This window comes from Amyelois transitella, chromosome 23 (genome assembly GCF_032362555.1).
Source record: "Amyelois transitella isolate CPQ chromosome 23, ilAmyTran1.1, whole genome shotgun sequence".
In the NCBI taxonomy this organism is placed as follows: Eukaryota; Metazoa; Arthropoda; class Insecta; order Lepidoptera; family Pyralidae; genus Amyelois; species Amyelois transitella.
The window spans coordinates 1439959-1466297 of record NC_083526.1 but is presented as its reverse complement, the minus strand read 5'-3'; the positions used below and the strand labels follow the sequence as shown (position 1 = coordinate 1466297).

The 26339-nt window shown below is 35.0% G+C and overlaps 2 protein-coding genes across 3 annotated transcripts; one reads left to right on the top strand and one right to left on the bottom strand.

The window, feature by feature from the left end:
- The first annotated feature begins 25 nt into the window (after window positions 1-25).
- LOC106140244 (nicotinamide/nicotinic acid mononucleotide adenylyltransferase 1) lies at window positions 26-11644 on the top strand. 2 transcript variants are annotated; one of them, XM_060951056.1, is made up of 8 exons: window positions 26-262; window positions 612-720; window positions 1546-1657; window positions 2734-2964; window positions 4691-4792; window positions 6039-6199; window positions 8767-8806; window positions 11610-11644. In XM_060951056.1, the coding sequence occupies exons 1-7, from the start codon at window positions 184-186 to the stop codon at window positions 8774-8776; spliced, it is 804 nt and encodes a 267-aa protein (XP_060807039.1). In that variant the 5' UTR covers window positions 26-183; the 3' UTR covers window positions 8777-8806; window positions 11610-11644. The 2 variants fall into 2 exon arrangements, with proteins under 2 accessions (XP_060807039.1, XP_060807038.1); XM_060951055.1 differs by lacking the exon at window positions 8767-8806 and having other exon boundaries at window positions 27-262.
- A 2245-nt stretch (window positions 11645-13889) lies between these two features.
- On the bottom strand, window positions 13890-16621 carry LOC106140043 (beta-1,4-galactosyltransferase 7). The gene is made up of 3 exons (XM_013341570.2): window positions 16366-16621; window positions 15736-16288; window positions 13890-15255 (listed from the first exon to the last, which is right to left on the bottom strand). The coding sequence occupies exons 1-3, from the start codon at window positions 16481-16483 to the stop codon at window positions 15015-15017; spliced, it is 912 nt and encodes a 303-aa protein (XP_013197024.2). The 5' UTR covers window positions 16484-16621; the 3' UTR covers window positions 13890-15014.
- Window positions 16622-26339: the final 9718 nt, after the last annotated feature.

Genomic DNA, 26339 nt, shown 5'->3' with positions numbered 1-26339 from the left:
TTCAGTCGTTTCATAAAACTTAATCAATGAAATGAACGTGCGAAGAAACCAAACCTAAGATAACAATACCAAAGTAATGCGAAAATAAAAAGTGTGTTGAAATGATTGTAACTGATAAGAAGAAAATGATGATTTAATTATTGAATACAGTGTTTAACCATCGAAGTGATAAGAAAAGCAAATATGTCGTCTCACGGGAAGGTCGTGTTGATGGCGTGCGGGAGTTTTAGCCCTCCGACTTACATGCATTTGAGAATGTTTGGTAAGAAAACCAAGTTTTAATAATCTGCGGCTTTGTTTGAAAAATCAGAAACGAGTAAAAGCATTTTCCAGTCTTATTGCAGTTTCTGAACTACTAAAATACCAACAACTACCATCTGCAATCACTTAAGAAGTCATAATTATTTTCTTAATGTTGTTATTGATCATTGCAGTCTTTTTAAACCACAGTTTACATTTCACACACATTATCCAATAAATCCTGAGTAATTAAAAATCATTATTAAAATATTCGGACATAAATAACTCAATTGATATTTTTGCAACAGATGTAGAACATCAGAAAGAACAGACTTTAGAAAGAGTTTAGATATATTTTATTTCCTTTATAGAAATAGCCAGAGATTACCTACAGTCTCTGGGAGCGACGGTGGTAGGCGGCATCATGTCCCCGGTGCATGATGCATATGGCAAGAAGGACTTAGTGGCTGCCCATCATAGGTGAGAAACAACAAAACTCAAAAGTAGCCTACATCTTATTCTGGGTCTTCAGGTACCTACATACCAAATTTCATCGTAATCGGTTCAGAAGTTTTTGTGTGAAAGAGTAACAAACATCCATACTGACATACTCACAAACTTTCGCATTAGGATTATGTCCCATTTAACATTTCTCTTAAAGATGCAGTATTAATTGTATGATAGTATAAAGCGAAATGGCTACCTGTGTCTGTCCCTTTGTGTGTATTTATGTATGCTTTGTAGCTAATATTTGGTGATTGTGATATAAAATGCAAATAGGTGATACTTTTAGTTCATTCAAAAATAATAATAGATTATGTTATCTTACAAACAATGACTTATAATTTGTATGAAGCATGATAATTATTTGTGCACGAAATTTGTGAACTTTAGACCTTTGTGAGAATTAAATGGTTCTCTTGATCATAACAAGTAAAATAGTAAAGAAAATATATAATACTAGCTGTCCCTGCAGACGTTCTTTTGCCTTATCACTAAGGGGTATGAAAAATAGATGTTTGGTTCTCAGTATGCTCACAAAATTTATTGAGAATCGGTCAAGCTGTTTTGGAGGAGTACAGGAACGAACATTGTTACACGAGAATTTTATATATAAGATGTTAGTAATACTTTTCGATCTATGCAATTATGTAACCCAAATAAAAAGAGATGTCAAAAAGATTTGTCAAAAAATTAATGATTTCAACATCGTGACACTATCGCTGTCCTGTCTGTCTGTTTTTCGCGCGATAAAAACACCGGTGTCCTAAATTAAATTAAGTATTTTCCTAATTCTTTGTCCAGGATAGCAATGTTGAAGCTCGCACTGCGCTCGTCATCGTGGATCAAGGTGTCGGAGTGGGAGTCACAGCAGAGCGGCTGGACTAGGACCAGGCTCTCCATGCAGTATCATCAGGTATGTGGGAGAAATAACTTAAAACGTCAGTGATTAAGGTTCTAAATAACTTTCCAAGGTGCTTCACTTAGGATAAAAAAAATCGATTGTCTGTAAAGTCGGTTTACTGATGATAGTTGAATGTGACAACGTCTTAAGAAAATACTGATACACCACATTCACTTTTCACTGCACTCGATACTCGACGTAGACGCATCGCTCACTTAAGTAGGAGAGAGACGTATGTCGAACGCTGCCGAACGCGAAGGTCGATTGTGCCTCTTTGTCGCCCGTTCAGCGCTCTCGCTTGCACTTCAAGCCTTACATGGAACGCCTCAGAGCGAGGTAACGCCGCATGAGTCATGTTTTTTCGTGCGTGCAGCCGGCGCAATTTAATTATAAGACGTTGTCACGTCAAAATCCCACTACTGGTCAATGCTCATACATGCCATAAATCACCCCTCTTTCCCTGAGTGGTAGGCAGAGACCACATTTTTTCACTCATACAATGTCAATGCCCGTATAATGAGGAGAAAAAAATCTCGTAAAACCGGACATTTTGACAACTGAATGTGTGTGATTAAAAACGGGTAAGCTGTCCCTGACAAAGCATTAGGTTTCCTTATCACTAAATTGACTTAAACCTAGTTAAACGAAAGAGGAAAAGTGATTATCATGGGGGCTGTATGTATATTATACACTAGAGGCCGCCCGCGACTTTGTCCGCATGGAATCCCTATCAATCCCGCGGGAACTCCGGAATAAAAAGTAGCCTATATGTTATTCCGGGTCTTCAGCTACATACCAAATTTTATAGTAATTGGTTCAGCAGGTTTTGCGTGAAGGAGTAACAAACATCCATACTGACATCCTGACAAACTTTCGCATTTATAATATTAGTAGGATTATTTATTATCACTCACAAAAAGATTTTCTGCTTAACCCAATGGTAGACTGTTAGATAATGCTATTAGCATTAAGTGCGCCTATTGTACTTTACACATGAGATAGGAAATGTTACAATAAAGAACAAATAAAAAAAATAATCTAAAAAAAATGGAAAAAAAAGCCAATATATTTTCTTATCTCGATTTCAGGACACAATCAATGCGCACGCGACATTGTCGACCTTGAACGTGACCGAGCCGCCATCTTGGCTCCCGGATGACGTCATCAACGTGAACAACATGAGCGCCAGTATGGACGAGCCGGACAATCTGATGGAGAAACTGAACGGCAACAGGAACGAGCAGGTCACGGTGAAGCTGTTGTGCGGGGCTGACCTGTTGGAGTCATTCGCGACGCCCGGACTGTGGGCTGATGAGGATGTGAGTGTGAAATAATCGATAATTTAACGTCTCTGTCTCTGTCTTTCGCTCTCTCTCTCGTCTTTGAGTGTTCCCAGTTGCACCCTCAGTCACAAAGCTTCGGGACCTTGGGTACGCTTTCCGACATTTTCCTATAATGATATACATCTAGATACATAAATCTAGATACTTAAACATATCTATACTAATATTATAAAGCTTGTTTTGTTTGTTTGTTTGTTTTTTTGTAGCGCGTTCAAGCGCTAATCTCAGGAACTATTGGTTCGAATTGAAAAATTATTTTTGTGTTGAATAGACCATTTATCGAGGAAGGCTATATTACATTACGCTGCAACTATTAGGAGTGAAGAAATAATGGAAAAAGTAACAAAACGGGGAAAATTATTCACCCTTGAGGGCTTCAATGATGCCCAATATAACTATGCCACGCGGACGGAGTCGCGGGCACAGCTAGTAATTAATAATTTAACGTCTCTGTCTCTCTCTCTGTCGTCTTTGAGTGTTCCCAGTTGCACCCTCCGCCACAACGCTTTGCGGCCTAGGGTCTGATCTTCGTAATTTTTCCTTTCATTCTGTCAGGTTCGCAGCATTTTCAGTTTTAAGGCCATTCGACAGGTATATCATCTTTTGCTAGGTCAAGCTAGGAAAAGATGATATACCTTGCTTGGTCAAGCTAGGAAAAGATGATATAGGTACCTTCGGATACAAATCTAGATATTTAAACATATCTATACTAATATTATAAAGCTGAAGAGTTTGTTTGTTTGTTTGAACGCGCTCTTCTCAGGAACTACTGGTTCGAATTGAAAAAATATTTTTGTGTTGAATAAACCATTTATCGAGGAAGGCTATATTACATTACGCTGCAACTATTAGGAAGAAATAATGGAAAAGTAAAAAAAAAACGGGGAAAATTATTCACCCTTCAATGATGCCCAATATAACTATTCCACGCGGACGAATCGCGGGCACAGCTAGTATAAGATAATCACTTATATGAATGTATCATATAATTGATTATCTTATATCTTTAATAGTGACAGTCTTTATCCCTAACGGGTTAGGCAGAGTCAACAGTCTTGAGAAGACTGAAATACCATGTTCAGCTGTTTGGCTTAACGACAGAATTGAGATCCGACTAACAAAACTATATGATCATGGTAAGCCTGGTTACATTCTCAACTCTCTGGAGAAGAGCCCGGGGTGCTCCTTTGACCATAGACCCTGGATTGAGTGAGTCAGGTTTTTACACGAACCGACTCCCGTCTGATCTCAGCTACCTTTGCAGGGGAACCTAACCCTCACCGGATTATGGTAAAAAAGCTGCACTAGAAGAATGTGCCTATTCCCTTAGTCTCCTTTTACGACTTTTTACGGATAAATAAATCATTAACATACACCAAGAACGCGGCACATTAATTAATTCATTCATATAGTCACGTCTATATCCCTTGCGGGGTAGACAGAGCCAAAAGTCTTGAAGAGACTTGTAGGCCACGTTCAGCTTATGATAGAATTGAGATTCAAATAGTGATAGGTTGCTAGCCCATCGCCTAAAACAAGAATCCCAAGTTTATTTGCCCATCCCTTAGTCGCCTCTTACGACATCCATGGGAAATGAGATGGAGTGGTCCTATTAATTTTTTATAAATGTCGGTGCCGGGAACCACACATAACAATAAATAATGAAAAACACCCATTAAATTAATCATTTAATCATTTTCAGTTAGAGACGATAGTCGGCCGCCATGGATTAGTGGTTGTGACGAGGGCGGGTTGCGATCCCGGGAAGTTCATATACGAGTCTGACATGTTGTACAAGCACAGGGTAAGTTGGTGGCAATGTATCTTGCACACGGTGGTGTTCCTCTTGGCTTTGAGGACTAAATTGCATCTTCACCACTCTGGAGAGGAGCCTGGAGTACGGCCTTTGACCATGGATCCTGGATTGGGTGAGTCAGGTCTTTATACGAAGACGGTGCTGTTCCTCTTGGCTTTGAGGACTAAATTGCATCTTCACCTCTCTGGAGAGGAGCCTGGAGTATGGCCTTTGACCATGGATCCTGGATTGGGTGAGTCAGATTTTTATACGAAGACGGTCGTGTTCCTCTTGGCTTTGAGGACTAAATTGCATCTTGACCACTCTGACGAGGAGCCTGGAGTACGGCCTTTGACCATGGATCCTGCATTGGGTGAGTCAGGTTTTTATATGAAGACGGTGGTGTTCCTCTTGGCTTTAAGGACTAAATTGCATCTTCACCACTCTGACGAGGAGCCTGGAGTATGGCCTTTGACCATGGATCCTGGATTGGGTGAGTCAGGTTTTTATATGAAGACCGTCGTGTTTCTCTTGGCTTTGAGGACTAAATTGCATCTTCACTACTCTGGAGAGGAGCCTGGAGTACGGCCTTTGGCCATGGATCCTGGATTGGGTGAGTCAGGTTTTTATACGAAGCGACTCCCATCTGACCTCCGCAACCTTTGCAGTTAAACATCCAGTTGCCTGAATGTGCAGGTTTTCGTAGGATGTATTGCCTCACCGTAAGAGCATCAGTTTGTATTCAAACTAATGTACTTCATTCATTCATGTATATAAACACGTCTATATCCCTTGCGTGGTAGACAGAGCCATTAGTTTTGAAAGACCAACGGACCATGTTCAGCTGTTAGGCTTATTGATAGAATTGAGGTTCAAATAGTGACAGGTTGCTAGCCCGTCGCCTAAAAGAAGAATCCCCAGTTTATAAGCCTTTTTTTGTCGCCTTTTACGACATCCATGTAAAAGAGATGGAGTGGTGTCATTCTTTCTCTATGGGTGCCAGGAACTACACGGCACATATCATATTTTGTCATCTCCAGAAAGACAAGTTATTCACGAGAAAGGCGACTAAGGGATAGGCTTATAAACTTGAGATTCTCCTTTCAACCTGTCACTATTTGAATTTAAATTCTATCATTAAACCTAACAGGTAATCGGTCTTTCAAGACTGCTGGCTCTGTCTTCCCCGCAAAAGATATATACATGATTATATAGATGGATGGCAAAGATATGATGAACATATATGGTGTTCCAGCACAACGTGGTGATGGTGACGAACTACGTCGCCAACGAAGTGAGCTCCACCGTCATCAGGCGGCTGCTGAGGAGGTCAGAGAGCGCCAAGTATTTGACAGACGACGCCATCTTGTCTTACATCAGGCAGCATAAGTTGTACGGAGCTACGCCTATACATACGTGAGTACTATTCTTTATTTAAAAAATAAGAATTTTAAAAAAAGTTTTTTTTTTAGTGCTATGTTCGTCGGTTTGGATTTTTCAACCAGGATTAGCGCTACAATGGTGATGATTACACAGGTCTACAAAATAAAATAAAAAATTTGGTGCTGGCAATCCTATGACATAATTTCGTTAATAACTTGATACAAAGTCGTACAAAATTTTAGAACGGCAATACTACGTGTAGTTTTTAAACTACCCACATTAAAAATAAATAACCATTTTCTGATGTTTACTGTGTTCGCATTTCGTCAATTTGTATAACTATCTGATAATATTATTATGTCGTCGTCTAAGAGAAGTTATTTAAATAATCCGAATACATTTTGTTATATTTGTGGTGAATATGTGGTGAAAAAATTTAGAAAACCTATAACGGACTTCGTAAAAAAGATATATTTTGACTATTTTAAGATCAAAATTAAGGATTTAGATCGGCCGTGGTTACCGAAAATCGTGTGTAAATTATGCATTGAACATTTAAGACAGTGGGCAAGTGGTAAACGAGAACATACGAAGTTCAGTGTACCTATGATTTGGTCAGAACCAAAAAACCACTTTGATGACTGTTACTTTTGTGTAGTGCAAATGCACGGCATAAATAAAAAGAAAATGACATATCCTGACTTAAATGACTAGAAGGCCTTTACTATACTCAGACACTACGAGAGTGGAACCATTAGATTTGTCGGGCACAGATATGATGGAGGTCTCTTCGAATGAACAAGACAGTGATTTTGAAACAGGAGTGCCTTTACTGTTCACTCAAAATGCTTTAAGTGACTTAATAAGAGACCTTGACCTTTCCAAAGAGAGGTCTGAGCTACTAGCATCTAGACTTAAAGAGAGGAATCTAGTTGCTCCAGGTACGAAAGTCTCATTTTATCGTAATCGTGAAAGAGAACATCTTCCATTCTTTAGCTCTGAAAACAATTTAGTTTTTTGTAATGATATTGGTGGCCTTTTGACAAAAATGGGTCTCCCGAGTTACCAAGCCGACGAGTGGAGGTTGTTTATAGACATTCAAAGAGGAGTTTCAAATGTGTCTTGTTAGATATTGGCAATAAATATGCAGCTGTCCCGATAAAAAGAGGAATATGAAACTGTAGGCCTTGTTCTAGAAAAACTGAAGTATCAAGATCACCAATGGGTCATATGCGTAGATTTAAAAATGGTTAACTTTTTATTAGGTCAGCAAAGCGGGTACACAAAATTTCCATGCTTCATATGTTTATGGGACAGCAGAGCAAAACAAGACCATTGGATCAAGAAAGAGTGGCCCTTAAGAGAAAATATGGTAGTTGGTAAACAAAATGTTATAAAGCCACCATTGGTTTCCAGGGATAAGATCATTTTACCTCCACTGCATATCAAATTAGGATTAATAAAGCAGTACGTGAAGGCATTGGATAAAACTGGTTCATGTTTTGATTTCATTTCAAAAAAGTTTCCAGGTTTAAGTAAAGAAAAGCTGAAAGCTGGCATTTTTGATGGGCCTCAAATAAGACATTTAATCAGAGACAAAGATTTCATAAAGTCAATGAATGATTTGGAATTAGTGGCTTGGAAATCGTTCGTTAAAGTTGTTAAAGGTTTCTTGGGTAATGAAAAGGCAGAAAATTATGTGGAATTAGTTCAAGACCTTTTAAACAACTTTAAGAATCTTGGCTGTAACATGAGCATAAAAGTGCACTACTTGCACAGTCATTTGGATAAGTTCCCTGAAAATCTTGGTTCCTGTAGTGAAGAACAAGGAGAGCGTTTTCATCAGGATCTAAAAGTGATGGAAGATAGGTATCAAGGTCGCTGGGATGAGCATATGATGGCGGATTACTGTTGGAGTATCACACGGTATTGTCAAAATATTGAACATTGTAAAAAATCCAGAAAAAGAAGCTTTCTACCTGCAAAATAACGTTAATAAATATGAAATATTCGCTAATTATGTTTTATTTATACATATTTCATATCTCCAAAACTACACGTAGCATTACAAAAATAAGTATATAGTTTTAATACGGGTACCCAATGTAATAAGAAACAGTTATAGTTTTGGCGGCACCAAAATCACTGTAAACCTGTGTTATGAATGTGTCAAATGTATTTGTGTAATCTGTGAATTCTGCCCTTTGCTATGTATTCTCTGATGTAAGAAGTTATCAGTATAGGTATATTATAAAGTTTATTTTCTCTGTCTGTATGTATGCGCTAATCTCGAAAAGATGTGGTCGGATTTTGTTCCTGTTTGAAAAGTTTGAAATAGGGTTTTTTGAGAAAGGTTTATATCTATTAAAGCTACCTGTGCGAAGCCGGGGCTTGTCGCTAGAGTATAGTATCCTAGGATAATTAGCACTTTTCAAATATATTAAAAATTAGAATATTAGTTAACGACATCGATAAAAAAAAATTCTTAAATGATTATTATGAGTGATGGGAAAGCTGAAATTCTATAATCAATACCTTCTACGAAATAAGCATCACCTTTATCCCTCTCAATAATTCTAACCTAAAAATGCATTATACAGTGTTAAATAACGAGAACTTTGCGCACGCTGCCTGGAAACAGTGAGTATTACCTTCTAAACGATCTGATAGCGTCATACGACAAGAGATCACCGCAGGACGTCATCATGGCTTCCCCCGAGGAGACCAGCTTCAAAAACATACTAATATCAATACGTGATAAACCTTCAATCGTCGACGAGACGATCACAGTGAAACGCGCAAAGAAAACCAACTTCCTAATGCCTAACAATCACACAGACTCAGTGAGCCCCGTAGACGTCATTAAACCTAAAATGGCGTATTTGGACAAAGTGCCGCCATCTTATGTCCCCGGGAAAGCTGTCAAAATTGTCAGTGACGTTAACGAACACAAAATGAAGGATGACAAGGTAAGTTACGCGGAGACAACGTATTCTTCACTCGATAGTTATTTGACGAAGGATGATGGTGATTGGGATGTATACAGGCGTAGGGTCAGCGAGAGTAATGTCGAACAGAATGTATTGGACAGTGCGGTCAAAAAGCGTTGTTCGTCAACCATTAGAAAGTTGAAACCGGACGATATGAAGAAGAGTAAGTCGGAAGTGAGCAAGCTATGCGACAAAATGAAAAGTATAAAGTTGAAAGATAAAGATTCGAGGAATTATAGAACTAGGAGTTGCAATGATATCGTACGATTGATTTTGACTAAACACGGTATACATGTTATAAGTGATACTGAAGCGATTGTTTGAATACGTAATAATAAAAAAAAAATATATACTGATTTAACAGTAGATAAATCGATTTACATTTAAATAGAACATCAAAAATATTTTGGTTGAATTTTTAGTGTTGACATGTCATTTATTCTAATCCATTGGATCAAATGTAAATCGATTTACTTCTCTCTCATTCGAGTCATTCATGAAGGAATTATACTTAAATAAAATATATAAAATAGATTTAAACAGTATTAAAATCATAGATTAATAAATGTCTATTGTTGAAAATTATACCCTTACAGGTTAATCGTATGTCACAGCCAATTTTTAGGAATCTGTTAAACCAATGAAGCTTTAAATTTAGAAATTAACATTTAACTTTTTAAAATTAATCCTCATACTATTTTTACGTCCTTTGGGTCCCGAATCTCAACTGGAAAAATAAAATATTTCCAATCGTGTGACGTGTCAAATAAAAGGGCCTGTTTAAAAGCTTTTATAAAAAAATATGACTAATTACAGTCATAGTAAGGTCTGTAATAGTATACCTATATCACCAATTTAAAAAGTTTTATTTATCGGTTTCATTATTATGTGAAATCCATAGTTAATTTGTGCCAAATTGTTGAAACTTTAAAACATACTTAAAAACGTTTAATGTAAATTATGTGATAGTTAACCTCTTCTTATGAAATATTTTTAGACAAGTTCAGAAATGATGAGTTTGTAGCGGATGTTTTTAATTGTCAAATTATTTATATTGATACACATCAATAAAGTATTCCGATTATTTAGATTATAATAATATGCTCAATATTTAATGACATTTAGTAAACGCTACTATTTACCTGACAATTTGCATGATAAAAATTTAATTGAAATATAAAAAAAAGTATATTCAAATTTTTAAATTAGTATTCTGATGATTTGACATAAAAGTCGTTAGTTGTCTTTGAATATTTTTTTTAATATGTAGATGTTACACCGCTAAAGGTGATTAAGCTACCGTGCGATGTGTGATGTGCCAATACATGTAAACTAGAATAAAAATAATACTGGATTAGAAAATCATGATCTAAATATGGTTAAATAATAATTATTAAATTTATACAAAAAATATCTAGAATAAGTCTCCTCATGTTATACATACATATGTTCTAGGTGAATAATTATACGAAGAGAGAATTTAGAAAAAAAATAATTGTAAGATACCATATGTATTATATATGTATAATAATACTCCCGACTTACCCTCTGTGATAGAATTTCGATCCCTTTATAAACGATTTTGATAGTCGGAAATACTATTTTATTTGCGTATGCGCATGAGTTGATACTAGTAAAAAGTGACAAAGTAATCGATTTTTTATTTTCATTTTTTTTACATTAACGTAGTTTTTGTGTATTTGTACAAGGATTTTCATTTTAGATTTTTAATGTTGTAATAGGCTTATGAACGTGTCTTATTTGCATGACCTAGCTTCCATTTCAGCTTTGGAATAACCTAAAATCAATTTCAGACAAATCAAAAAAATACAAAATATATTAATTTTATTAATTCTTGTGAGAATAATAAGTATTTTAAAGTATAAAATGATTATTTTATTCTTATTAGTATTTAAAATGTCTAAAAATGATTTTAGTTGGAATCCTCGAATGTTTATCCCTTAACAATGTGAATTGCAAACGTTAGTTCCTGAAAATTTACGTGTACGAAAATAAACCATAGATTAATGATAAAATGATAGGATTGTCTTAAATATTTCACTCATTTTATAATAAAATAGTAATTCTCTGGTTTATTTCATACGTAGTTTTATATTGTTACTAAATGTTCTAAATTACATTTATATTTCAGATTTTATAAAATGTTATTTACATTAACTGTTTTTTTTTATGTGATTTACTTTTACAATCAATTACAATTGAACAATCACGCGATTCAGTCTCATTTTCGGATTGCTATTAAAAAATTTTCTTATGACTGTGTATGTCTTGGTTTCTAAACTAAAATGGTCTAAATCGATTATTGATGATCGAAGCCTTGGAAAAGTGAACTCGGCAAGACTGAGGTAAAGTGCTTCTGTACCTTTCTAGTTTGGAATTTCCAAAATCCCTTGCGCATTTTATTTTTTTTTATTTATAATTTTATGTCTTAGGGTGGCGGCTGCGCGTTGTAGCTGACGTGTTGCGCGCGCGGCGACAAAAAGCGGCGCGCGAAGACGGGCTACCGTGCTAGTGAATAGGGCCTTAGGCCGAGACAGAACTATACGTGGGAGCGAGACGCATTAAATGTATTCGCTTATACTACCTGAATTTAGTCGCTTATGCAATTCCGTGCAGTAAAACTGTACTTAATGAAATAGTGTTCCTTATAATTTTAATAAAAATACGTGCGTATTAAGTACGTAAATTTTTAAGGGTGGATTTGTTTAAGAACTATGATAAATATTCAAAAAAATCTCTTATATACCTATATGAGACTCTGGACGAACTGTTATTGATTTTTTTTCATTACACTACCTTGAAAATTACCTTTAAAATATTTGTACTTATTTGTACGTGTCGTATATTATCTTATTGCAAATATCCAAGAATGCCTTTTGACAAACTAGAAGCTTTGCTGTGCTAAATGTGTAATTGTTCATAAATTATTATTGATCATTACAGCAAGTACGGCTGTTTAAAGAAATCTTGTGAGAGCAGCGGGTTATAAAACAATTTATTATAAAAAATAAAAAATAGGTGCGATAGAGACAGATATATTTAAAAAAGGTTTTTTTTAAATTGTTCTTCATGGATTCAGTTATTATAAAATAGTTTTAATCGAACTAAGCATTTGACAAATCTAAGAAAACCAGGCGACTTTATTGATCTATTTATTTCTTAGAACTGCCGTACTGTAGTCTATTTAATTTATATTCTATGTCAAAAGACATTTACTTATAGTGTTTTTTTTTAATTTAATTTAAAGTCTTTTTCTATTCGCATGCATTGTAGCTTATTGATGTTAACATACTTTGTTGTATTGAAATTTGGTGAGTTAAATCATATTTTGGCAATCATATGTTGTAATTTTTTCCAAATTCCACGTTTTTCTGATATAAAAATAATTTTGAGGCAAAGGTTTATGGAAAATGTGCAAATATGCTTTCAATATACCAAAACATCTACTAATTAAGCTCTTGATTCAGCTCTTGCATACTATTGTGATAAACCTGCATGCATTTATAGATTTTTAAGATAGGACCTTATAGTGTAGTTATATGTTGCACAAAATTTGCCAAACTTATATTTTGTATCGCTCTTCGAAGTTATTCATGAATGGACAAGGCACATGTCTTATGTTATATGCCATTATTCCTCTCTTTTCCTATGGGCGTTACAGCCTCACCTTTCTGAGAGAGCAGCAGAGAGAGGAGGGGTATGCTTTTGACCATAGATTGGGTATAGTCCATAGACCATAGATTGGGTGTAGTATAGTCGCTTCCTGCGTATGTCCCTTCAAAAATTCAAAATTCAAAAATTATTTTAGTATACGATGATTCAATAGGAAGGTTTATATGTAAAAAAAACCCGTGCGAAGTCGAAGCGGGTCTCTAGTGTACAATTAGGATTATACAAAACGAAAAAACTAATATCACTTTATCAATGTCGGTAAGATCGAGTTCTGTATTTTATCCGTTCTCAGGAAAATATTGTTAACTTTTACGTTAGATGGCTAAGCCATTGAATACACTTGTCCTCTTCATGTCTATAAGAAATTCTTGCTCGCTGTCTTTCTCTAATTGATACATTTTAAGAAAGATGACGATACAAAATGGCGGATTGACAGACTTTTGCATTGTTATAGAAGTTCAGTTTTTTGTTTCAAAATTAGGAATTAATTTATTTAATGTCGATTTAGACAGGTTGATTAAATGGTTTTGACGAATTGTTATTTAGATGTTTGCTATTTTTTTTGTCACTAAATCTTATTTAAAATTATGGTTGTTTTTTTTTACGTTTATTGCTTATATTCTTATTGGATTTTCTTTATTTTTTATGTGTAGGTACTTATTATAGTTTAAAAGTATATTGTCTTCTTGTTGCAAAGAAGTCTTATGTTACTTTTTTAAATATTTTTCGAATATGTTGCATAGTAAAATTCTCTTTTTTACAATCTGAGACCATTATTAAAATAAAATACAATATCAAAATTCTTTTTTGAATGAAACTTTTATCATTATTTCATTGTTTCTTAGATTTAAATAAATTGTCAAAAAATTGTTGTAGGTATGTGTAGTTGAAGTGCTCAAAATATTATTTTATTAGTTTTAAGTTCATCCGTTTATATGTAATTATTTTTTGTAAGTAACAGTAAAACTATAGATTACATTAAATGTAACGAAAATGAGCTTCGAATGCTTAATAAAACAGTTTATTTATTTATGATAAATGTTTTATTTACATAACATTCCCATTCAAATCATTAAGTCGTTAAACATAGTACTTGCAAAATTAAATTAAAATAAGACTAGGTTACTTTCTCTTTATTCTTGTCTACATAAATAAATTAATGTATAATATCTGAGTATAGTACTTAAATAAGTTGATATAAAATAGTGGCAGTTCAATGGCGCATAATTCGACTTAATTAAAATTGTTCTAGAAAGATAAATAAAATTAAAAATTTTCCTGAGTAAATATAATACTCCAAAAATTCCCAAGGGAATGGAAAACAAGGACATTTTACGCAAACGAAGACGCGGTTTAAATTTGTATAACAAATAGCTGCACTGAAAAATAAGTGGTGTGACACTGGCCAAAAATGTAGTGCACTATTCAAAATGAGCACTCGCCAAAAATGTACATTTTGCAGAAGACATTTACATCCTAAACTGGGAATTTTCGTGTCCCGGCGCCTTTAGGTTTATACGGCACTTGCACCACGGCACTTAACTTTTATTTTGTATTATTATCAACAAGTGTTAGTAATGTATGTTAAGAAAGAGTAAGGGATCTCTGACACAAGCATTTTTTGCTTACTAGAGAGTCCTAACAATGTATCTTTGTACACTTTGTTGTAAAAGAAATAAACGATTTTTTTTAACATTCCCATCACGTGACCTGCCTCTCTCCTGTCAGTTGACCGGAGAGACGCAAACATGGCAAGACATGTTGTACCAGTTTGATGTGCTATGTCGTACTATAACAGATTTTACTAGTCCTGAAATCTTGTATTAAAAGTTACTTAGAATAAATATGGTGGAGTATTTGCTAACTTTGGTCTTAGGTATAGGTAAGATTTACTAAAATTTTTGTTTCATAGTTCAATAAAGTATAGTTAGGAGACTGTTTCCATAATCTGGAAAGGGGTGACGCCCCTCATTATTCAGTAGTTTTGTAGCTCACATTGGATCACAAATTTGCTAACATTGGTCTAAGATTTACTCAAATAGTTCACTTTTAATTGACTATTGATAGAAAACTCAATCCATAAAAGTCAGTACTGCGAACCAGGTTCCTCACAGCAATCGACATCCTCCGCTTTCTCGTAATGGTGGAATATTTGGTAAACCGGTTTAAGATTTACTTGGTTTCTGTGGCTCCGGACACCGGCACCAAGGTGTTACGTTAACGTTGCATATCAACTGCACATTGTGTACGGTCAGAGGCAGAGTGTCTATCGTGAGCTGCCTCTGTCCTGTCAACACGTATGAGACGTCATGGAGCCCTGTGACCCGATCCCTGCGGCGGGTCACCTCCCGCTGGTTGTAACACTTCCTCATGTCCCGTTTGCGGTACATTTTATTGTGAAGGTGCCTGAAATGTTTGCAATTTTAACATTTATATGATGATTAAGAATTGGATGACTCAAGACGTTTTCAAACACCATTAGAAATTGTCATTTGGTATCCGACACCATTACAGAAGAATAGGACCACTCTTTCCCATGGATGTCGTAAAAGGCGACTATGGGATAGGCTTATAAACTTGGGATTCTTCTTTTAGGCGGCAGACTAGGAACCTGTAATTATTTGAATTTCAATTCTTTAATTAAGCCAAACAGCTAAACGTGGCCTATTAGTCTTTTTTTAGACTGTTGGCTCTGTCTACTCCCAAGGGATATAGACTTCATTATATGTATGTATGCAAGACTTTTTAATATGATTGTCATAAATGGTACACCTCATACATCAACTTCAATTTAACCCACTTGATTTAAGCATACATATGTACATACATATAGTCACATCAATATGTCAATTCAAAAAAGCAGGAAAGCAAAGAATTCTAACTTACTTGAAAGTTTTCTCTGGACCAGTTTTAATATTGTCCGGCCTGTTCACGTTCAGCCCTGCATCTTTTAATCTCACATAAAACTCATCATCTTCCAACCCCCAACCCCAATAGTTGTTGGACATGCCATTTACTAACTCAAAATGCTCATTTTTTATTAATAATATACCACCTATAAATGTATCATAGTGATATTTTGGGTGAGTCTCTGGCGATGAAATATGTATAGGTGCTTTGTCGGGATAATCATACTTTAAATCGTCATTCATTGGCAATAAGTCAACATCGTGCATCGCAATATAATCGTAATCGTTTCTTGTCAATAAAAACCCAACATTTATCAACGACGCTCGGTTAAATCTGTTGCTATCTGCTTGTTGAATTATGAAGATGTGAAATGGTATTTTCTGCTTGTTCAAAAACTTGTGCATGTGTGGAACAAACTCCAGAAGCTCCTCGAAGCGGTCCCGGAATGGGACTATTAGTGCTAGGCGCTTTTTTGGTGGAAATTCCGACGAAATTTGATGTCTTACCGGCTTAGGTAATGCTGCTAAATCTGAAATAAGTTAAAAAGACCGTCAACATTATGATTTCATATAAAGAAATGAACGGGGATTTTAACATTTAGATTACCGAATTGTATGGGTAAAGATGCCAAAAAGCATCCCATGATGAAAGTTAAACCGAGGCAGATAGTAAGACATTTTGAACTACTAAAACGATACCCCATTAAATATATTACTTTGTACATTAAATCTTTGTCATGTATATATAATCTTAGTAATAGAAAAAAGCATAATTTAACACTTAAATCTTAGTTTCATCAGTAAACATGCGATTTGTGTTGTATTTCTAATAGAAAGTCTAAAATCGTGAAATAATAGCACAAATGACATTGACAACTAGTGACAGTGACGGTGACGTCGGTGACATTAGTCAGCAAGTAACGCAAGAAAGAATAAAAAGAAGCAAGGAAATCTTGAAAAAACTACGGAAGGAAATTAATAAATGTGTTTCCGCAAGAAAATCACAGCCCAGTGCTACATACGCTACTGCATCAAAAATGAGTTTTCATTACTCAGACGCGGGCATAAGAAATAACGCCGAAATATTAAGTTCGCACATTCACATACATAACAGGTTCTACAGCTCAGTGTTACGCTGCATATCTATTTAGTGTTATCATTCTAAATCCGAAATCATTCTTAATCATTTCAGTTTACCGTGAATAACCGCCTGTGAATTTACCAAGTCAGCCGTTAGTAGGTTAATTTTGGTATCCAGAGTAGAGGGAGTCCAAATTTTTGTGTAGGTAAGCCGATATCAATAATGAGCTTGAGAGTGACCTTTATGATCTAATTCACATCTTCAAAAATATTATAACTACTGTTGCGTGTATGGGTGAATTAAATTCATTTCACACAGCAAAACAATAAAATTCTAAGTACGCAGGTAGATTAAAAGGTTGTATGTCTGGCAGGCTGGTTTTATGACATTATCCGCTTGGTTTTAATATTTCCACTTTACACTTTAGAATAGGACCACTCCATCTCTTTTCCATGGATGTCGGAAATAGAGACTCAGGGATAGGCTAATAAAATTGGGATTCTTTTTATAGGTTTGTGCTAGTAACCTGTCAATATTTGAATCTCAATTCCATTATATAGCCAGAAAGATAAATGTAGCCTTTTATTCTTTTCAAGACTGTCGGCTCTGTCTACCCCGCAGGGGATAGCTTTACACTTTCTGTGGACAATCATTCGTCTACAATAAACAAAATAGTAATTTATCAGACACTTAATGGAAACCATTTTAAAATATCGATATTTTCACTTCACTATTCAAAATGGCGGTAAAACTAAGTGGCCCATTAGGAAATCGTGACTTAGCCGAGGGTTGTTCGACTACGACCCGATATATATATGGTTAGGAGAGCATTAATTACGCCCAAACGCAATCGGTCCCAAGTTAAGCAGTTGTTATTAAGCTAAATTTGTTTGGATTGCTAATTAATCGTCGTGAAATGGCCGTCGCGCACGCATGCCGCAGTGATTAAAACGTCTAAATTATTGTACGCGGCCCAAAATGTCTTATTGTTTTGTATCTGTATAGCCATAAAGATGTTTATTATCATACATTACATTACCACAACTATAAAGATACTCAATACAATGATATAGGTACCTACATACATAATAAGTATCACCGGCGTAGATAAAGCCAGTTGAAAGCCAGAAACTTCTACCCATATTGATTTAGAGCCCCGAAGAAAGAACTTACATTATGTAAGAAATAAACGCGTGTGAGAATTTAGAATTGCACTAATTTTTAGATTTAGAATGATCTTGCATTTCTTCTTCATTTTTAGATCTGCCCTGCTTATATGGAATCCTAAAATCCTTATAATTTTATCCTTATCCTTATATTTTTGGAAGCACGTTTACTAAGTTCATTTATAAATTCTTGAATTTGCCTAGTAGAAAATAACAAAAACGCTATCATGATCGCATGAATCATAAACGTCAAAACAAATAATAAGCGGGAAAAATCTATTAAAAGCGCCATCTATGATTATTGATTATCTTTCTCGAAATTCATCTAAAATAGCGTTATCTGTCTGTAAAACAGCTTTGATGCAAAAAAGTGTATTTGGAAGAGCTCCTGTGATATACAATAACCTACCTATCTCTTTTAAATCGGCCAGTTTAGATACATTTAAAAAAAGCCTTCATAAACTACTCGTTGAGAAATGCTATTATAAGCTTGATGACTTCCTAAAAGACAAACTGTAATCAATGTTAATTATTTTTTATTTTTATTTATGACTTTATATTTGTACGCCACTTTGGCAAAATACAGAGCACCTTAATTGTATTGACATCTTTGTATTTACCTGTATTTACAAATAAATTATTTTGATTTGATTTGACTTCATTATGTAAGGATGGTTTAGTGAGTTAAGTCCTACTTAGGATTGGTGATAAATCTTCGTCTTTTGAACCAACACATATAGATATTTCATATTATTTTCTATTACAGGGTAGGCAGAGTCTATAGTCTCAATACTTACTTGAAGTCAAAGTTCGATGTTTTTGTATAAAAATAACATAACTTTCTAAAGAATAAGTACTTAAGTACTAATGAGTACTTACCAGAATTTTTGAACGTGTAATCGAAAACTTTCATACGTAAGTAATTTATTTACGATCCACGTTATAATGGATTAACACACAAACATTTAAAACAAAATGCTAACGATACAAAGACAAGACAGACGCGCTGTCATTATATTGATTGATTGAGATCATATCTCCTCGGTAATTAAGACATCTGACCGGCTGACATTACCCGAGTGTAATGAAAATAATTACGTTGTTGCTTTTTGTAATTTTCACGATGATTTATTTGACAAGAGTCGATTGGTTCCTTAGACTCGCACGTAATCGACTAATTAGTGTTGAGAATTCATCGAATAAATAATAAAATATAAATAGTATAGCTTATAAACTTTATATTTTTATTTTAGTTTTTCCAATAATTTGACTTCTTATTGTTTAGCCACGCGAACGAAGTTGCAGGTATCAGCTAGTCTACAATAAAGAGATAGAATTTATTAGTTTTAGAGTGGTTAGTACAGTACCTACTTAATCTTAGAAACTAAAGTTTTCAGAAATTACTTAAACAAGACAAAAAAGAAGAAAATATTTAAAAACATTAAAAAACACTTTTTTTTAGATTCGAGTTTCAATTCTTTTCGAGTCTGCTTTTTTCCTTTAGCTATGTAATTATCTCATTACGTTTACAATTAGCTAAGATTTGCTAACCTCAACAATTTGATTTATAAATCTTGTCTATGTAGCAGAAAGTTTTTTAATTGCAGCACGAAATTCCACCTGATACTGGCGCACGTAAAAAGGCAATGTATAAAAATTACGAACAATTAAATGCGGGCTAGGCACGACACGAAATGTCAACAATAAATATTAATTTAACGCCTTCTAAGGCTAATTCACACTGGGCAGGTGAACGCTTTACAAAGCGATTTTAAAACTGCTGCTAGGTTACCGAAATGGCAATAATAAAATGTTATTTTAATTTCTTTTAAAGGCAATGGGCTACCAGCCTGTCGCTTTTTGAGACTCAATTCTAAGATAAGCCATACAGCTGAAAGTGGCCATTTAGACTTTTCTGGAATGTTGGTACTGTCTACCTCGTAAATAATAAGATCGCGATTATATTACATACATATGTAATTTAACGCGCTCTTAGGCTGGTGCTCAGAATGCCAAATAAATTTAACTACTTAATAACAATCAGTCCAGTGGTTTTTTAATTTTATTCCAGAAATATTTTTGCTATTAGTCCGAAGGCTAATTCATACGTTTACCTACAGCTACAGTAAACAAATTTTTCAATCATAAAACGTCGAGTGTGCGACCGGCCTTACGTCCACTTTGGGCGCACAAAGCAGCACAATTAATTGCCTAAACTTTTTACAAGCTAATTACACGGTGTGCTCGCCCGGCCGAGGCCGTGGCTATTAGAGGTTCAACCCATAGACAAATAAGGTTTTTTTTTTAAGCAAGTGCGATCTTTTTGTATAGGTATTTCTTTTTTTAGCAGAAGTCCAGTAATGATCAGAAATGATACTCAGATGTGAAACTAACTATACAATCTTGAGGTCAGAAAGCATTAGGTAGCTCTATTCTAAGGCTCTACAAGGGACAAGGGATTGATGTCGACTCTAATATAGATAGGTATGCCTAACGGTACAAAATACTTATAATAATCCCTCGCATGTAGATTTTATTCTTGTACGTATCAAAATTTGGGAGAAAAATCTTGAAAGTAAAACCTAAAAAAAATCGAGTAAGTATTTCGAACATCACACGTGATTATGAATATGCCTAAGTAGATACTATTAATCAATTGAAACTCAAGTTACTATCTATATAAGTTCTCGCTTTCGATAAAGCACATATTTTTCTATATTTTTATAAAGTTAAAAAAATTAACCAAGTCTATAACCAGGTACTTACCTATTTTAAAAATAATTTCTTCCATTTTTAAACTCGATGAAGCAACGATTAGCGGGAAAACGTTCCGTTTAAAGCAATACATCAATGTCCTACTAACGAAAGTAAATACTTATTTCAGCGTTTAACTTACGTCTCTGTTAAAAGTTATTAAGAATAAGTAGTTCGGCCTCGTATTGTGGCGTCCATGTTTATTTTTCAAACAATAATTGACGGTTTCGTAGTTTCTATAGTAATTAAAGGAATTAACAAACAGAAATAGTTTGAGGTCTTTTAATGGATGCCGGAGGGCTTTGGGTTATAATGAACCTTTGTTAGTCATAAGGTGTTATTACTGGAGGAAAAAATAAAGAGAACCCCGTTTTTGCTGATTATTAACGCATGTTTTGTATTTGTTAGTTTTGTGATCGTGGCTCATTTGATAATGGGGCACCTGTTTCGTAATATATAGAAATGTAGATAATCTGGTTCCACGATCATGGGTTGGTTAATTTTAATATTGATATGCTAAGCAGGTATTTTCTACACTTTTTGTGGAAGTTGCTACATTAATTGTGTTTCTTACAACAATTTGATTTATTAGGAGTCATAAAGAAAGATAAAAATAAGCAATATAAATAAAACAAAGTCTTTATCAAATAGGAAACACTAAAATTTCTTAATCTTGTTTGCATGTAAGTTCTTACATGTAAGAACTCTAATCAAATAAAATGAAAATAATTTCTCATTAAAAAATCGACGGAAGTAAAAACAGCAATTACAAAATATTAAATTAATCTTGAAACCATTAAAAGGCGTGCGGCGCGCAGACGCCCATAAATGCCATGTTTAACAAAATGGCCGGACCGTGGTCCATTTTCAAATAATCGATATCGATAATTTTCTCGCATTACGCCCTTCCCTTTTTGTTTTTTTTTCTAATCGCTTAGAGGGAGGCAAATGTAAATAAATCCATAGAGATTTTACTGATGCGATATCGTAATAATTAGTTGAGTCTTAGTTTAATTCTATCTTATAAAGGTTAATGTTGTCTGCGCCCTTTTTCGACGCAATTAAGATAAAGGTCCTGACACTTAGGTTCCTTTGTTCTGACAAAACGACGACTAACAAACGTGGTAGATAAGCGAACATTATTAACATAATCAAATCTAACAAACTGGCAATATTAAACTTGATTAGGTTGGGTTTTTGTTTAGTGTACCTACTAAAAGTATACTTACAGGTCGGGGGAATGAGGTTTCGTGTAGAATCAAATTGTTTAATGTTTATAACAGTTTATTTTATATAACAAAAGCTTACCTACACCAGAAAGATAATGGGTGCCGCTCAGGGGAATATGCTAAGATGAAAAATAAACACATGGTAAACCAAATAAGTACAACCAATTTTGAAACGTAAAGTAACGCATTTAAATAAGCGAAGACAACGACGGCAAGATGGACGAATAACACGGAAAATCAATGTATGCATTTCGCTTCCATTATAGTGAGGTGGAAATCATTGGAGAGCAGAAAACGTCCTTATGCTCATACGATGATCATGATAATGAATATTTACTCAGGGGTAGAGTAAAATGAATCCCTCCTACATGTGACAAAAAAAAAATTGTAAGGAAATAAAAACTTAGGTATTTCCTTACAACTTTTCATGAAAGCAGAGTATACACTCTGCCTTCATGAAAGTGTGTGTGATAAAGTAGTATTTCTATCATACCTACATTTTCCATAGTAAGTATTTTTTTTTAAAAGTACTCAATGTGTGCGCACCAATTTTTTCAAGTCGGTTATCAAGCTAGTGATGTGCCGTGCGTGATCGTTTGGCGATGTCGAGCCTTACGGAATAAGCACCCTGGGGCGACGTCATTATCTCCTTTAGTGCAAATATTTTATGGAGCTACTTAATGTGGTGGAAAATACAGGGTGACTTTTTAAACAAAAGCTGAATTCTCGAATTTGTAAATGGGACAAAAAACTAACGCCAGTAATTTTTATCATTTTTGAACTCAAATTTTCTATTATACCTACCTAGTGAGTGGTAGGACTAGATTTTTTATTTCTAAGATTTGCTCCACATATTTATGAAATGTTCATAGGATACATACATATAATCACGTCGGTATCCCTTCCGGGGTAGACAGAGCCAACAGTCTTGAAAAGACTGATAGGCCACATTGAGCCATTTGGCTTAATGATAGAATTGAGATTCAAATAGTGACAGGTTGCTAGCTCGTCGCCTAAAAGAAGAATGCCAAGTTTATAAACCTATACCTTAGTTGCCTTTACAACATAGGAATGAGATGGAGTGGTCCTTTTTTATATTGGTACCTGGAACCACACGGCAAATAATATATAAAGTTAAGTATATTTATACAGGGGTACCTTATATACAGAAGTCTGCGGGGTGAATTCAGAATTACACAGTAGTTGTACAAGTATCGATAGATAATTAGCCAGGAATCGAGCGACCGCCCGCGTCGGCCACACGCAGCCATTGTTTCAACGACACTTTTATGATTGATTCCGCTAGTGTTGTGATGTGACTGTAGTCGATATCGATATCGACTACAGTAAAAATATATGTACATAATTCCGACGCCTTATAGAGGTAGAATATGTGTTCACAGAAACTGTACCTACCTAAATACTTAAGATCTAAGTATATTGTAACCACATTTAAGGAATAAATGATTATGACAAACGAGGAATAAATTGTATACCAAACTTCATACTCATTTATAAGCCTTTTTAACATACATACGTCTATATCCCTTGCGGGGTAGATGGAGCCAACAGTCTTGAAAAGACTTAGGTATAGGCCACGTTCAGCTATTTGGCTCAATGATAGAATTGCGATTCAAATAGTGACAGGTTGCTAGTACATCGACTAAAAATAATTGTAAGTTTATAAGCCTATCCAATAGTCACCTTTTACGACATCCATGGGAAAGAGATTGAGTGGTACTTTTCTTTTTTGTATTGGCGCCGGGAACCACACGAACTTTTACTTGGCTGTGGGTTGTTCACACTGTATTGCGATTTTTATCATATCGATATTTTGTCGTGACATCACTATGCCTCGACCGGGAATCGAACCGTCACCACACGCGCCATTAACCACCGCACTACCTCAGTTTAGCTCGGTAATAACTAGCAATTTAAACTTGTACACACACAGACCAACATTGTCGTGTGGTTTCTGGCACTTACATATACATACATACATACATAAAATCACGCCTCATTCCCGGAGGGGTAGGCAGAGACTACCTCTTTGCACTTGCCACGATCTCTGCATATTTCCTTCGCTTCATCCATATTCATAACTCTCTTCATGCAAGCTCGGCGGTTTCGGGTACTTTTGACCTGACCCTTTACCAGGACACTTACCTACATATAATTGGATCAATCGATCTCTTTCCCATGGATGTCATAAGAGGCGACTAAGGGTCATTCATCATTTAGCGTGATTCAATATGGCTTAGTCTCCTGAAAAAGTAGTAGACGGTAGGCGGGAGTCACTTCGTAGGTACCTAACCTATAAACCTCATTCATTCATATAATCACGTCTATATCTCTAGCGGTGTAGAGAGAGCCAGCGGTCTTGAAAGACTGATAGGCCACATGCAGCTGTTTGTTTAAATTAACTCTGTCCACCCTGCAAGGGATTTGGACGTGACTATATGTAGGTAGATATGTCAGTGATATACCAAAGCACTTCGTTATTCGAGATACATACATACATACATATGGTCACGTCTATGTCCCTTGCGGGGTAGACAGAGCCAACAGTCTCGAAAAGACTGAATGGCCACGTTCAGTTATTTGGCTTAATAATAACATTGAGATTGAAATAGTGACAGGTTGCTAGCCCATCGCCTAAAAAAAGAATCTCAAGTTTGTAAGCCTATCCCTTAGTCGTTTTTTACGACATCCATGGGAAAGAGATGGAGTGGTCTAATTCTTTTTTGTATTGGTACCGGGAACCACACGGCATACCTATAAAGGCTTTATAGGTTACAAACGCCCTAAGGTATAAAAAACAAACATTCCTCCACTAGAAGCCAGTTCAAATTGCCAAGTTGAGCTTCTAAACAAGCCGATCACCTAATTTGAGGATAAAGGCGAGTGATTGTGCAGCCAAGATATAATGATAGTCTGAGTAGGTGCAAGCTCGTTCGTGAGATGGAATGGGCATAGACCATCTTTATTTTAGATCATACTAGCGACCCGCCCCGGCTTCGCACGGGTGCAAAATTATAAATGTTATTATACGTAAAAACCTTCCTCTTGAATCACTCTACCTGTTACAAAGAACCGCATCAAAATCCGTTGCGTAATTTTAAAGATTTAAGCATACAGACAAACAGACTAAAGTAGCGACTTTGTTTTATACTATGTAGTGATGATCAGTTCAATTTAAAATCTACATTGCATATCATAAAGTCAGTTAAATTACAGTTACAAACATACATACATCCATATAATCACGTCTATATCCCTTGCGGAGTAGCCAACAGTCTTGAAAAGACTGATAGGCCACGTTCAGCTGTTTGGCTCAATGATAGAATTGTGATTCAAATAGTGACAGGTTGCTTGCATGTCGCCTAAAAGAAGAATACCAAGTTTAAGCCTATCCCGTAGTCTCCTTTTAGGACATACAAGGGGAATTTCGAATTCATTACAATTTCATTACATTTTTGTTTTATATACGCTCGCTGTCTTGCTATATTGTAAGTTTCTCGGTAAGTGAATTGTTAATTCTTTATGTGAAAATAAAGTTCTTTTAACTAAAGAGATGGAGTGCTCCTATTTTTAATTAAATTAAAAAAGGTGGTTCATAATTTTTAAACTAAGAAAGGACTTCAAAACACATACTTGGGTCGCGGTAAAACTTTTAATTTGACGTGAAAGCATTCGAACCATAATCTAACTCGACCTTAGCTCTACTAACAAATTATCTGATAATACTTATATGCTGCTAATTTAAAATACTTATATGTATATAATTCCGACGCCTTAAGGGGAAGAATATGTGTTCACAGAAACTGTACCTAAACACTAAGACCATTGTAACCATATTCAAGGAATAAATGATTATGATCTACAAATAAGCTTGTCTATGACGCACAAAGCAAACACAAAAATAGCATTACGTTCAAGTACGGACATTATCTCACCTACCGTGACTCGATTCGAATTCCTAAACACGGTCTAGACTTGTTAGTGATTGTCTTAAATGAACTTAAACCTTAGGTACCTAAGGTTTATGTACCTAAGTACATAGATGACCTAATTTCAAGTAAGTAATTAGGTACATATTTGTTTATGGGAATTGCATGTTGGTATCTATTTAATAATACTAGGTACTTATCCATAAAGACGGTGTTGGTAAGTATTTTTATTTTATTTTTTGTGTTTAATGTTTGTTTATTATTATTCTTATAAGTTACATACATACCTACATATAATCACGTCTATGTGCTAGGTATAGTATGCGAAATATAGTATTGTTGAGTTAGTATCTCGTAACACAAGTCTCGAACTTACTTCAAGGCTAACTAAATCGGTTAAA